Genomic DNA, 13,797 nt, shown 5'->3' on the forward strand with positions numbered 1-13,797 from the left:
ATTCTAGAACAAAGCAAATGCTTGCAGTCCAACCAGTTTTGCCGGCTGGAGGTACATGTCAACATTACAACTGTTTGAATGTCTGATTTATCCTAAATTATTAATACCGCTCTTTCACTCATTGGTCCTCTACCACACCAAACGTGATGTCTTCCTCCAGCATGTTGATCCTTTCTGATGACATTTCCCAAGCAAGTGAGTCAGAAAGATAATGTGTTGAAATCCATGCTCTCCATGGCTAATTTCTGGAAGCAGCCTACCGTGCCATTCTTCCTACTGTCAGTTTGAAAGCAACAGTAAAACCTTCCAAGTTTCAAACTTGCTCATATTTGAAATATACTGATAGTATTCTCATAGTAGCATTCAAGCCAGTACAACAGGACAAACTAACAGACATGGGTGGTGGAGCTGCAGTTAGGGGGGGAATGTACAGTGCACCTTAGAAGATGCACTTGTGGTTTCAGCACCCAGGAATGATAACACAAAAGCTTTTGTCACTAAAATTGGGTATGATGCCATTTCTTTGTTTAAGCTGACAATAATGATTTGCTCCTGTTATTTGTTGTTTGTTGTTGTAGTTGTGTGCCATGCACTTAGAACCTTCTCATAGCTGACCCTCCAGTGGGTTTTCAAAGGAAGTAAATCACACAGAAAGAGAATGTCCATTTTTCTTCTGTGCAGAGGTGGATTTCAATCACCGATTAGGAGGCCTTTGGGATTGTAGCAAAGCTTCTGGCCACTAATAATGGCTACTATTGACAAAATTTGTCTCAAATATTTTGGGCATGTTGTCAGCCCTTGGTAAAAAGACAGCATACTTGTAAAAGTAGGAAGTCAACAAAGAAAGAGCGAATGTCAAAGAGATGGATTGATTCAGTGACTGCAACAATGGTTTCAAGCCTGGCCATTGTTGTTAAGTGCCATAGAGTCACAGGCGACTCACAGCAACCCTATGAAGGAAAAGTCCTTGACAGTTGCAGGATTTCCATCCTTTCTCCATGTTTGTAGGCTTTCCCTGAGGCAAGCTATTTATGGAAGTTGATGCCACTCCTGCTTCCAAGCTTGTTTTAGCCGGGGAGTGCCACCAAACACTGTCCACCATGGGTAACCATTATCACATTTGACCATTCAGTGTCACAGTGTTCAGCTTCACAGCAAGTGGACACACCAGGGCTATACGACCTAGAAGAATGTTTCATCAAAAACAATTAAAGACACGCCTTAGGGCTACGGATTAAAGTCACCCATCTGTGTGGCTTGGTCGCATCACTTTCCTTCCAACAGGCCACCTGGTCTCTCTCTGTTAAGTGCCGTCCAGTTGTAGGCGACTCATAGCCGCAGGCCCCAGGGCCCTACAGGATTTTAATCTACCACCTGGAGCAAGTTCCGCAGGATCTGCTCTTACTTCCCCTTAGTTTAAGACTCTGGGCCACCCACCTACTTTTGAAGGGCAAGAAAGAGCAGTAACACACAGCAAAAAGGACCCCAGAAACTTCCCTTGACTTGACTGCCACCAAAGGTGAGCCGCTATGGAGATGCCCATCCCACCAGTCAGCCAGCCGACTTCCAGAGTGGAGGGAGGCTCCAGTAGCTCAAGCCACCTGAAGGATTTTAATCTACCTCAGGCCTGGTGGAGATTGCTAAAATGGCACAGAACAGGGTAAGGCTTTGATCTCCAGTGTATTGGGTCAATCAGTCACTATCAGTCATAGTGGGCCTGACAGCACCTAACAACTATTTACAGAAAACTATTTCTGTGCTCTTCTCCAACACAACTCAAAGGCATCAATTCTTCTCCTTTCATCCTTTTTGGTTTTAAATTTTTTTTATTGGTTTGCTTACAATGTTCTTATATATTATTTTACACTATTTCTCATTCATAATGTGTTTCACAATCATTCTCATTCATACATGTTTTTGAAAAAGTATTTTTATTAGTTTTAATATAATTCCTTTACATTCTATTCCTTTCATATACATTGTATTTTATACATTTTCTTTACATTGTATTCATACATTCATATATATTCTATTTTACATTTTTTAATTTTTTTTGCTTACAAAGTTTATATACATTGCCTTTCATACAATCATTCTCATGCATTATGTTTTATAAAATTAATCACCATTGGACTTTGCCCATCATTACCTTGTCTTTTCACTGGGATCCCTTCTTTTTCCTTTACCTCCTCACTCCAGCCACCAAACTGTGCAACCCTGTGGTTTCGCCCCTACCCATCCCAGCTCTCAGACGCACAGTAAGGGACTGCTGGAGAAAAACCTCTTGGACTGCCAGAAGAACAGACAGGTATCTTGGATAAAATTCAGCCAGAGCACTCCTTAGAGGTAAGAACCATGAAGCTTCATACTCCACTCAATGGCACCAAACAACAACTTCTGTGCTAGCTTAACGTCTACGGAAAGGAGGATCCATACCCAGAGAGGTCTACTAACTGGCCCCAAGGCACAAACTAGCCCATGGACAGTTGTAGAAATCCTACAATTTCAACTCTAGGTTTTGTTTTGCTTTTTAAATGTGAAATTGTAAAACAGCTTGCTCTTTATCCCTATCAGTTAACTTGCTTTTCATGCTAGTATTCATCCACATTCGATATTTCTGAAGTGCTCCAATCGTCAGCCTACACCTCAGACCAAAAGAGAATCTGAAATAAGTCCAGATGAAACATAGCTTGTTAACTACTCAGTCACCTGTTAGCAGGTGGAAAGGCAGCATTTTTCTTGAGGCAGTTATCTGAAGAATATGTTTGCGGCAGTCATCTGGAGAATACGGGCCGCCGTATTTCCCTCTTCCCCACCCCCTTCTCCAAGGTTCTCGTCCCTTGGGTGCATCGGCGCGTGCACGCGCATAGGCTTGCCTGTTCCTGCTCTGAAGCACCCCGAATGTCTCCTCCTTCTTGTTCTTTTCCTTCTCTGCACCGGCCAGGGTCGTAGCCCAGCCCCTCTCCCCCTTCTTCAGGCCGTCTCCTGCTCCTGGCCAGGCCAAGCCCAGCACGGTCCCTAACCTCTGATCTCATGTTGCACAATGCCCGAGCCTCTCCTCCCGGGGTGTGAACCCCGCCGTCCCTGCCCCTGGGCGGGGACAGGCAGCGGCCGTGCGGGGAGCAGAGGCAGGCAGCGCTCAGCCGGCTCGGTTCCCCGGTCGCAGCACCTCAAGTCTTGCGGGAGCTGCTGCCCCAGGCCCCGCGCCGCTCGGCCCCTCCGCCAGGCCCGCCCGCCGCTCCTCACAGGCCGCCGCCGCAGCCATGGCGGAAGTTCATAGACGTCAGCATGCTCGGGTTAAAGGAGAAGCCCCCGCGAAAGGCTCCACACACAGAGATGAGAAGGAGCTGGGGATGGCGCCGGCCGAAACGCTGACGGTGTTCCTGAAGCTTTTGGCCGCGGGCTTTTACGGCGTGAGCTCCTTCCTCATCGTGGTGGTGAACAAGAGCGTGCTCACTAATTACAGGTAGGGCGGCGGCGGCCGAGGCCGCGGAGGCGGCGCGGGAGGCGGATGCGCGGGCGCCGGCCCGGTGGACTTTGGCTGCCAAAGTTAAAGATGAACAAAGTTGGGCTGGAGCGGGGGGAGGGCGGGCGGCGGACGCGCGCGGACCGGAGCGGAGCGGGGTCGGGGCAGCTGGGGCGGCGGAGCCGGGTTCGCTCCTCGAGCAGCGGCTGCAGCTGGGGCTGAGGTCCGGCTCCTCGAGCGCCTTCGGGGACGCGTTCGTGCAGAGCTCGCTCTGTTTCTTTTTTTTGCAGCGCCCTTAACACTCTTGCCATTCGGAGTGCTGGAATAAAGTTGCTCAGTGACTTTCCTAGCCCCTGTGCATGCAAGGCAGGGAAGAGGATGAGGATTGCTTTCCATTTTCCCAGATGAGATTTGGGTTTCAGTGGTTCCCCTGGTTCGCTGTCAACCTTGAGGATGTGCACTTCCATTTACAGTTACTCGGTTGTTGTCACTGAGACCCAGAGACAGAACTATTTGTGTTTGAAAGGTGTGAAACCATTGACAAGATCTAGGTTTCACCTTCTTTGAAGACTTGCTGGCAATCTTTTGAAACTGTTAAAACCAGACAAGATGAGACTAGTGGCTGCCCAGGGCTACAAAATCAGCGGGGTTGCCTGCCAAGGGGCAGGGATTTTTTTCTCTCCCCAGATCTTTGGGCTAAGCAGCAAGCAGTATTGTGGATGCTATGAAAACATAAGGCTGCTGATTTGAAAAGGCTGCACAGGACTGCTTTTGGGTTTTGCTGACTCTTTTCTTCATTTCTTTCTTGTTTTTGTAGATTTCCCTCCTCACTATGTGTTGGACTTGGCCAGGTTAGTTGGGAGTCTTCAGCATTACGTGGTTTATGTTGTTGGGGCTTGTATGTGTGTGCCTTTATATGTGGAACAGTGAATCTGTGTTCTCTGTTTACAGATGGTGGCCACAGTGGCTGTTCTCTCGGTGGGAAAGGCGCTCAGAGTAGTCAAGTTTCCGGACTTTGACAGAAATGTACCTCGAAAGGTAAAAAAAAAAAAAAGTATGGGAGACACTATGAAAAACAAACCACCACTATTTCCATCCATTCCTTGCATCCTTAAAAATTACAGTCTTGACTAAAAAAATAAAACCCATGAAGGGATTGAGAATGGGCACTTTAGAAAGAATAAAAATGAATTTAAAAGCTGGCAATACGTTTTTCCCCAAGTCCCACTCTCTTTAAAATGAAGAGAAAAATAAACTAGGAATCTCAGGTTTTGTTTCCAGTTAATGTATGCTTGTTGAAAGTACAACAGTTTATAGTTTATGGGCCTCTTAATCTAGCCACGTGTCAAGGCAGGGTCCGTCTTTGGAGGGGGATGTCATGCTTGGGAGGGTGGAGGGACAGTGCAAGAGAGGAAGACCCTTGATGAGATGGATTGATTCAGTCACTGGGGTAATGAGGATAATAAGTGTGTCAGAAACAATAAGATCAGCAAGGGATAGAGCAGGGTTTAGGGTTGTTGTACATAGGGTCGCTAGGAGTCGCAGGTGACTCAGTGGCACATAACAACAACTATCTAGCCATTGGATCCTGCCTGCATTCATTGTTATTCTTTGGGTTTATTTCCATATTCTTCTGCCTGCCTCTGCTTGATTCTACATGAAGATGAAATGCCTCTGTTTTTCAGCTGACATTAGAAACATAGGCTAAAGAGTATATGTAAAGCAAATCTTGTTTCTGTCCACAGGATTTGTTCTTGTTCTTATTTCTGTTTATTCATTCTTGATTTCCTTACTCCCTGTCTTTCTCTTGTAGTAACGTTGTTTGCCTAAGAGGAGTTGATACTGTTTCAACAGTTGATGAGAGCCAAGATTGTGTATAGGAACTAATTGTTGTATTAAAGGGGAAAAAATATGATCATATAGACATAACTGTTTGCTTGAAAGGACCTTGTTTTAGCTGCATTTGTTATTGAGTTTTATTATCCTTTTTATCCCTTTTTAAATTTTCTAGACGTTTCCACTACCTCTACTATATTTTGGGAACCAAATCACGGGACTGTTCAGCACGAAGAAACTGAAGTATGGATAACTTTATTTTATTAGTGAGGTTGATATAATGTGTTCTTTAACTTGTATTTGAATGTCAGATATTTAGCATATTGTTAATTCTGAACAAAATAAAAGGGAACTGCTATTATTAAATAATGAAGATTGTTTGTAAGACTTTGGATTAAACTCTTTTGTTTACGAAGAAAATGATAAGTTCGGTTTTAGGGGATTTTCCCCCCTCACTCTACTGATAGAAGAAAATCCTAGCTTGGGTGGACTCAGAATTCTATAAAATAATATAATAAGAGCTTTCCCTTGTTTTTCTAGACCTGCTGTAATGAAGTATATATGCTAGGCTTCTAGAATTAAATTTATTTTAGTAAAATTAATAAATACTGTATTTTAAGTAAATTCCACACAAGAAAATCAGAGGGTAGGCGGGAGAGCCTTTGCAATTTTTCTTTTAACATGAATTAGTTTAAATAAGATCCTTGGTGGCATAGTAAATGAAAACATGGAAAGTTCAAATCCTTCTCTGCAGTATTTTCTAGCTAAAATTTACAACCTGGGAAATCCAATGGAGGGGTTACCATGAGTTGGAGTTGGGATCAACTTAATGGCTGTAGATTTGGTGCTTTTGTTTTGTTAAAATCAGCTTCAACGTGAATTATACATGTAAGATTAGTATCTTTCAACTTGGTATTATAACTGCGGTTGTTATTGGCGATATTTGAATCAGTTCTAACTCATTGCCACCTCTTGTGTGCAGAGTACAGTATTCCATCTTGTGACCTTTTAAGAGGACTGCTTGGCCCGTCCAAGATGCTTGCTGGGCACGGGATTTGAATTGCCAACCTTTCAGCTAGTAGTGGAGCGCTCACGTTGTACCACCCAGAGATTCTAGAGTACCATGTTGTTGTTGGGTGCTGTGGAGTTGATTTCACTCATTGTCCATTCTGGAGGGCTCAAGTCATCAACCTTTCAGTGAGCAGCTTTTGCATTATCTATTACACCCCTTTCCCCCCAATCAAACCCTTTACAGTGGTGTTTGTTCCAACTCAGGTGATCCTTTAGGACACAGGAAACGTGCCCCATAGAATTTCTAAGACTGATCTTTATAGAAGTAGGCTACCACATCTTTCGCATATGGATTTGAGCCACCAACCTTTTGTTTAACAGCTGAAGGTTTAACTACTGTACTACTAAGGCACCTGTTATTACCCTCACACCAAAAAACTTCCAAAATTATTGACATACAGTCTGTTCTGACATATACCCTGTAAGACAGAACAGAATTGCCCTTCTAGTGATTCTAAGGCTATAAATCTGTGAAAGCAGACTATGACATCTGTAACCTATGGAGCTGGTTGTGGTTTCAAACCACAAATCACTTGGTTAGCTTCGAAACTTTAACCACTGGACCACCAGGATTCCTGTTAATTTCTTACAATGTCCCAGTTTCTTTACTTAGGAGTATAGTATATATAGATGGTTGTAAAATTCACAGAGGAACCGTTTGAAACAAACTCTTGGCTCTTCACTGGCACAAGAGCTAATGAGTGCCCTAGCACACTGGATGCTTGTAAAACAGCATGGAGAGATTTCCTAGAGCTATTTCTTCTTTTTTAGGCCAAATAAAGTGACATTGACAAAGATGCTACCTCTGGGGTAGAGTTTTAAGGTCAAAGTTATCTTGGACATAGAGTATCCTCTTCCTTCTCATTAGACTTTTAGAATGAAATGCAGGCTCCTGCAGAGTGCAGTTTGTGTGCAGAATGTAGATCGTAGTCTTTTCCATTCGCTGTTCCATCCCTACTTGCATTCACTCACTGAAACACTATCTTAGATTGCCAGCTATTCGTCAAGCACTTGGAAGTGTACAAAGATCTTATTATTTTCTAGGACAGAGAACGTATATTCAGAAATGACTGTGTTGTAAGAGTCTGTAGTTTTGATTAGCACAAGAAAAACATACGGAATTTAGAAGACAAAATTGCATCTGTAAAAGAAAAACCAAGGGATGTTTCGTGGGGTAATATTTTCATAGTTGTTTGGGGTTTTGGAGGAGACAGTCCAGTGGAGACAGAAAGAGAACTACTTCTGTTATAGACTTAACACGCTCACAGTGTCTGGTATGTGTAGTTAGCTGAATAAAATTTTTAAAATGTAGGTATGATTGGTCAGTCCTATTAGCTGTTTGGTCTCAGTCATTTTATAGTTAGTTTAATGTTTCTCACTTGTAGATTTAGAAAAACAATGTTTTTAGGCCTTCAAGTAGGAATTATTTCTAGGCAGAGATATGAATTTAATCAGCATGGAGTTTACATTATAGAAGTAAAGCATTATTTTAAAATGCTGTTTGATGGAACTGCTTTTTAAAAAATAAACTTTATTTTATCTGATTCTGTTTGTTTTGCAGCTTGCCAATGTTTACCGTTTTAAGAAGGTTCTCTATCTTGTTTACAATGTTTGCTGAAGGAGTTTTACTCAAGTGAGTTAAATTTCTAATATATATCTAGTCTTTAAATGACTTTAATAATTTAAAAAAATATGCTTAGTATGTATTGAATACTAAAAGTATTTGTCTTATTTTTAACTTGAGGTTTTGAGATCTTTAAACACTTTTCTCATTTATTATAGGAGTTGATATGTGGGGACAATAATTGGGAAGACCATGAGCTCGAGTTTAGAAGTCTGTCTGAATATTGATTTATTTTCTATACTGTTTGTATCTGTTGCTAACTTTTGATGAAGCCAGTGGGAATCATAGGAACAGATTTCAAATTACCTCTTGGCTACTTTCACGATAAATGTGTGTTGTCATCTTTTCCAGCATAAAAAAAAAAATGAACTTTTGCTTCATCGAGGGGTGCTGTAGCTACCTATTTTCTTGGAAACATTTAAAATATGATTGCTTACACTTTTTTCTGGGATTATAAAATATAGCTTACACCTTTTCTCATATTGACTATGTAGTTCATAGCAAACTATGGCTAACATTGAGAAGAATGAGAATCCTAGAACACTTAATTATGTTTATACAAATCTATACCTAGAACAAGAAGCTGTTGTCCTAACAGAGTCAGGGAACACTGCATGGTTTTCAAATCAGGAAAGATGTGCATCATGGCTCTATTTTTTTCTCCATACCTATTCAATCTGTATGCTGAGTAAATCATTTGAGAAGCTGGACTTTATGAAGAAGAGTTCACATCAAAATTGGAGGAAGACTCATTAACAACCTGTTTTACACAGATGATACAACGTTGCTTACTAAAAACAAGGACTTGAGATGCTTACTGCAAAGGATCAAGTTCTTCATATGGATTACACCTTAACATCAAGAAAGTTAGGGTAATAGTGCACATAGTTTAATGTTGATTCATTTTATAAGATATAATGAATAGGAATGTTTGTATGAAACACAATGTGAATGAAGGATAATGTGAAATAATGTATATGAACTTTGTAAGTAAACTAATATAAAATGAAACTTTTTTTTTTTTTAAAAAAAAAAAAGATGAAAGATTTTAACCACTGGGTGATTGGGCAGCATCATGATAGATAAAGAGAAGATTGAAAAGTCAGTGATTTCTTCTTTCTTGGATTCACAATCAGTATCCTTGGTACCAGCAGTTAGAAGATCTATAGCATTGAGATAGTCTGATGTCAGAGACTTCTGCAAACACCTGGAGAACAATGATGTCAGTCTAAAGATGAAAGCGTGCCTGAAAGCCATGGTCTTTCCTATCACCTGCTATGATAGGAGAAGAATCAATGCTTTTGTGTTGTGGTATTGGAGAAGTGTGCTGAATATACTATGGACTGCCAAAAGAAAAAGTAGATATATCTTGGAAAAAATAAGACCTTTGGGCATATTGCTAGGAGAGGCTATTCCTTGGAATGGGACATTATGCTTGGAAGAGTGGAGGGTCAGCAAAAGAGAAGAAGACCCTTGACAGGATGGACTACAGCACTGGGTTCAAATGTGTCAGAGATGATGAGGATAACACAGGATAGGACAGGGTTCAGATATATTGTTGTAAAAAGAGCAAGAGCCACATGGGACACAGATGTCCATGTCTGACCTTTATCAACTTAACATAGGGGAACTGTCCCCGTGCTCAACATCAGTTAACAGAAAACCAGTTCCCATGAGGTCAGATATGTCTCCCACACTCTTCTACCACTTTTCTACTCATCCCAGCACCAATCTTACCACTTTGCTGGGTCCCAAATATTATGTGATAGCTCACAAACCACACAGAACCATATTGTGTAAGTCAGAATACTATAATCCAGATTAATAGCAGAATACAGTCGGGAGAGCTCCCAAAATGAACATGCCAGCACCTCAGCCTTTGAGCCTCACGGTTCTTTTTTTTTTTTTTTCTATAATTATATTTTATTAATTTTCATAAACATTTACAGAGATTTTGGGCTTCCACTCATTCATTGTTGCACTATTCTCTCTACCCTCCTCCCAGTTTGTTCTTGTCCAAATGCCGCAGTGCTTGTCAAAGCCAGTTCTGATTAATCTTCTTTGTCAGTGTGTCCTTTGCCATTCCCTATCATTCCTCCCTGAGAGAGACTTCACCCTGAGTCATAAGGAAAAGGGGATGGCGTATTCTCTTAGCTACTTCCTGCTGAAAAGGGACGCTGTGGGTTTCAGGGTGAAGATCTTCTCTCACTACTCTAAAGGGCCCCTTTGGCAGTAGGAAACACATAGACTATTATGGAGATTGATTTTGGAATTTAGATGCACTCTTGTTGATTGTGCTTGGCTGTACATGTTCATATCCTTGAAGATGTATCATGGGGGTGTTGCAACCTAGAAGACACAAATTTGACTAACAAGTTATAAGTACATGAGTCCAAAAATTATGGAAAAGTAAAAGAAAAGATTCTTTCATTGTTTTACAAACCCTCCCCCAGGTCCCCTCCACCATGTAGCCCTCGCTCTAGTCTCCTGTGATGACAGAAATACCCAGTTATATCTCTCTTTTAAACGGTTCTCTCCCTCCTCTGTTTCAGTGCAGTATACATTATTGAACCCATCTTACTCAGTCTCTCCCCAACCCCAAGGACAGTCCCATTCTACAACAGTGGCATCATGTAATATTTGTCCTTTTGTGACTGGGATATTTCACTCAGCATAATGTTCTCCAGAGTCAACCATTTTGAATAATATTGCATGAGTTCCTTGTTTTTTAATGCAGCATAGTATTCCATTGTGCGAATATACCACAGCTTCTCTAGCCATTCGTTTGTTGATGGGCACTTAGGTTGTTTCCAACTCCTTGCTATTGTGAACAAAGCTGCAATAAACATGGGTGTGCATATATCTGCTTGGATGTGAGCCTCACGGTTCTAAGTGTTCCCAAATTTTCAGTCCTGTCAATATTGGTCTACCATCTCAGTCTTGCAAATATTGGCTGTCCCCACCCCGCCCCCCACACCCCAGTTGTCGCAACAAAGTTGTCAGTCCTGCCAGTATTGGCTCTTTACCTAATTATCCAACAAAGCTCTCAGTCCTGCAACTGTTGGCTCCACCCTCTTCCCCAGTCTCATCTCATCTCATGTCTTTAATTTGAACGTGGCTGCTATTCCTGTTTCTAAGCAAGTCTCTTTCCTCTTCTGGTAAGGGAAGATCTGTCCCTGCAGCTAGAGCTGTTCAGTTTATTGGTGAGCCTATCCACGCCCCTTATTGTTGAGACTGTCCAGTCCCCTTGTGGATAGGCCAACATGCCCCATTCGCATAGTCCTGCACATCCGCATGGTCTGTCAACCACATTCAAATAATGCTAGAAAAGCCATATTGAAAGACCGATTCCACACTTGTTCATAGAACCGTTACAAGTTGTATTCAACTCCACAGCACTTAACAATAATAACAATACCATTCTAAGAAAACATTTTATATATACGTATATATTATAAGCTCCCTTTGTGTGTGTGTGTGTGTGTGTGTGTGTGTGTGTGTGTGTATGTGTATGTAAGGGAGCTCTGGTGGCTTAGTGGTAAGGAAGTCCACTGACAGCACAAAGGTATGTGGTTTGGATCCACCAGATGCTCCATGGGAGAAACATGAGCAGTCTCCTCCTTTGTAAGGGTCAGCTATGGGTCAGTTCTAACTCAACTATACACAATAACATGTCTATGTATGCATGTATGTATTTTTTTAAAAAAATTTATGTGACTTAGAAATTCTGTTGTTAATCACTTTTATACTATTGCCTGCGTTGTAGAATATATGTCTGAGTAATTTTTGAGTGCGTGTGTTTTCTTTATTGTGATTTGAGTAAAAGCTTACAAAGCAAATTTGTTTTCCATTTTACCATTCATATACATCATGTTTTATTACTTTAATTATAGTACCTGCAATGTACTTCTTTATTCCTGTCTGTGATTTTATTTTGTAGGAAGACTTTTTCTTGGGGCATCAAAATGACTGTATTTGCAATGATCATTGGCGCCTTTGTAGCTGCCAGGTAAGATCTTGACATTTATGAAATCATGATCTCATGTTAGAAATAATAATTTTTTTATTATAAATTATCAGTTATCAGAAAAACTTATTATCTATAGGCTAAGTAAAACTCATATCCTTGAAGTGTCTATAGATTCTTTGAAGAGTTATATATTGTTGGCTATATCAAGATAAGGCTGGAAAAATTAAGATTTTGGGGGTTCTCAAAACTAAATTAACAAAACTGAGGATTTGTTAGTATCTTCTACTTAGACTTTACCATATAATATGTCACATTATGTGTGACATTTTACTCATTTATCTTTTTTACACTTCTGAGAGGGGATTTTACCATTTTATAGATGATGAAACTAAATTTTAAGTTGCGTTGCTAGACAAAGGTCACACTCCTGATATCTAGCAGAACGAGAATTTGAATCTGCTCCTCATTCCGGAGCTTAGGTGGTTTAGAAATCATGCATTCTTTTTATGCTACTGAAGGAAATAATGGCTACTTTTCTGTGAGGTGAGGCAAATGACACTAAATAATTTTGCCTTGTGGGATATGAAATGGTGGTACTACTTTATTTGGCTTCATTGAAACTGAGATATATCACAAGTGCTAAAACTTTATTTTGTGAAATTATTAAATATTAAATCACTAGCAGTTTTTCCATTTTTCCTCACATTTTCATGTCAAAATGCATAGCAAAATGAACACCCCAATCCTCAGAAGACTAAAATGACTACTAAAAACCTTCTATCTACAACATATTGGTCAGCGCTGAGCATGCATATGCAAATTCTGCTTACACATTTATTTTCCACATGGGAATTTCAGCGTGTTGCTCAGATTGAATCATTTACCTTCATTGTAACTGTGGTACGCGAAAGGAAATAACATTAGTCATTCTTTTCAACCCTAAATCTCGAAGTGAAATTTTATCATTTTAACAAGATGATATCTTTGGGTATTAGAATTTACCTGCATGATTGAGTCCTTTTTTTCTGTAGATTGTTTTGCCTCTTTGGGGAGAAATTTTACAATAGTCTCATAACCTTATAGGAGGGTACCCTCCTTAGTCTTGGAAATGTCCTTGAAACTGATGAGATTTAGAATAATCTGGCCTGTAAAGTTTTTCTGAGGAGGAGAACCATCTGGACCAGCTTTGTCTAATTAGAACCTTTTACTTGAGAATGAGATTGGGAGGAATCTGAAGTTCATGGGTTGCCAGGTGATGGTTGCTTGGGGAGAGAGGTCTGTAGTAGGCTCCATTTCTTGCCTTTAATTATCAGTTTTAGCAACTCTGAAGACCACGGTGAGCTTTGGTCTCTTAGGGGTTAGGAATTGTGTTGCTAATTCAAAGGTGTGTGGTTCAAATCCACCAATTATTCCATGGGAGAAAGGTGAGCCGTCTCCTCTTGTGCAACTTACTGTCTTGGAAACCTCCTGGAGAATCAGCTGTGGGTTGGTTCCAACTCACTGATACCCTACAATGATAACAAGACAGTAGAATTGTCCTGCAGGATTTCCAAGGCTTTTGCATCTTTCTCCCATTGAGCATCTGATAGGTTTAAATTACTGGCCTTCAGGTAGCAGCCACAGATTTAACCATTGTGCCACTAGGATTTCTTATGTGTTAGGTGGGTTCTGTGTAAAGCTGCAAGGGCATAGAGATCCTCAGAATTCTAGGTCCTGTGTAGTTTAGTTACAAGTATATAGTATCTTTTAAGAATCATAGGCTATGAAGCAACTATTTTTGCTCCAGTGCTGAAGTATGATGAAGTCACATCTTTTTGTTTTTTCTTTTAA

The 13,797-nt window shown here is 40.7% G+C and overlaps 1 protein-coding gene across 1 annotated transcript in view; it reads left to right on the forward strand.

The window, feature by feature from the left end:
- Nucleotides 1-3,224: 3,224 nt before the first annotated feature.
- Nucleotides 3,225-13,797, forward strand: part of LOC102858527 (UDP-N-acetylglucosamine/UDP-glucose/GDP-mannose transporter-like) — a 53,489-nt gene continuing 42,916 nt past the window's right edge. The window contains exons 1-6 of the mRNA XM_006879748.1: nt 3,225-3,466; nt 4,284-4,317; nt 4,418-4,504; nt 5,478-5,545; nt 7,935-8,006; nt 11,938-12,006. Coding sequence (XP_006879810.1) covers nt 3,264-3,466; nt 4,284-4,317; nt 4,418-4,504; nt 5,478-5,545; nt 7,935-8,006; nt 11,938-12,006 — 533 coding nt within the window. The 5' untranslated portion in view covers nt 3,225-3,263. The remainder of the gene's footprint in view (nt 3,467-4,283; nt 4,318-4,417; nt 4,505-5,477; nt 5,546-7,934; nt 8,007-11,937; nt 12,007-13,797) is intronic.

The sequence above is a fragment of the Elephantulus edwardii genome, unplaced genomic scaffold (assembly GCF_000299155.1).
Source record: "Elephantulus edwardii isolate Elephantulus edwardi_28Jun2011 unplaced genomic scaffold, EleEdw1.0 scaffold00005, whole genome shotgun sequence".
NCBI lineage: Eukaryota > Metazoa > Chordata > Mammalia > Macroscelidea > Macroscelididae > Elephantulus > Elephantulus edwardii.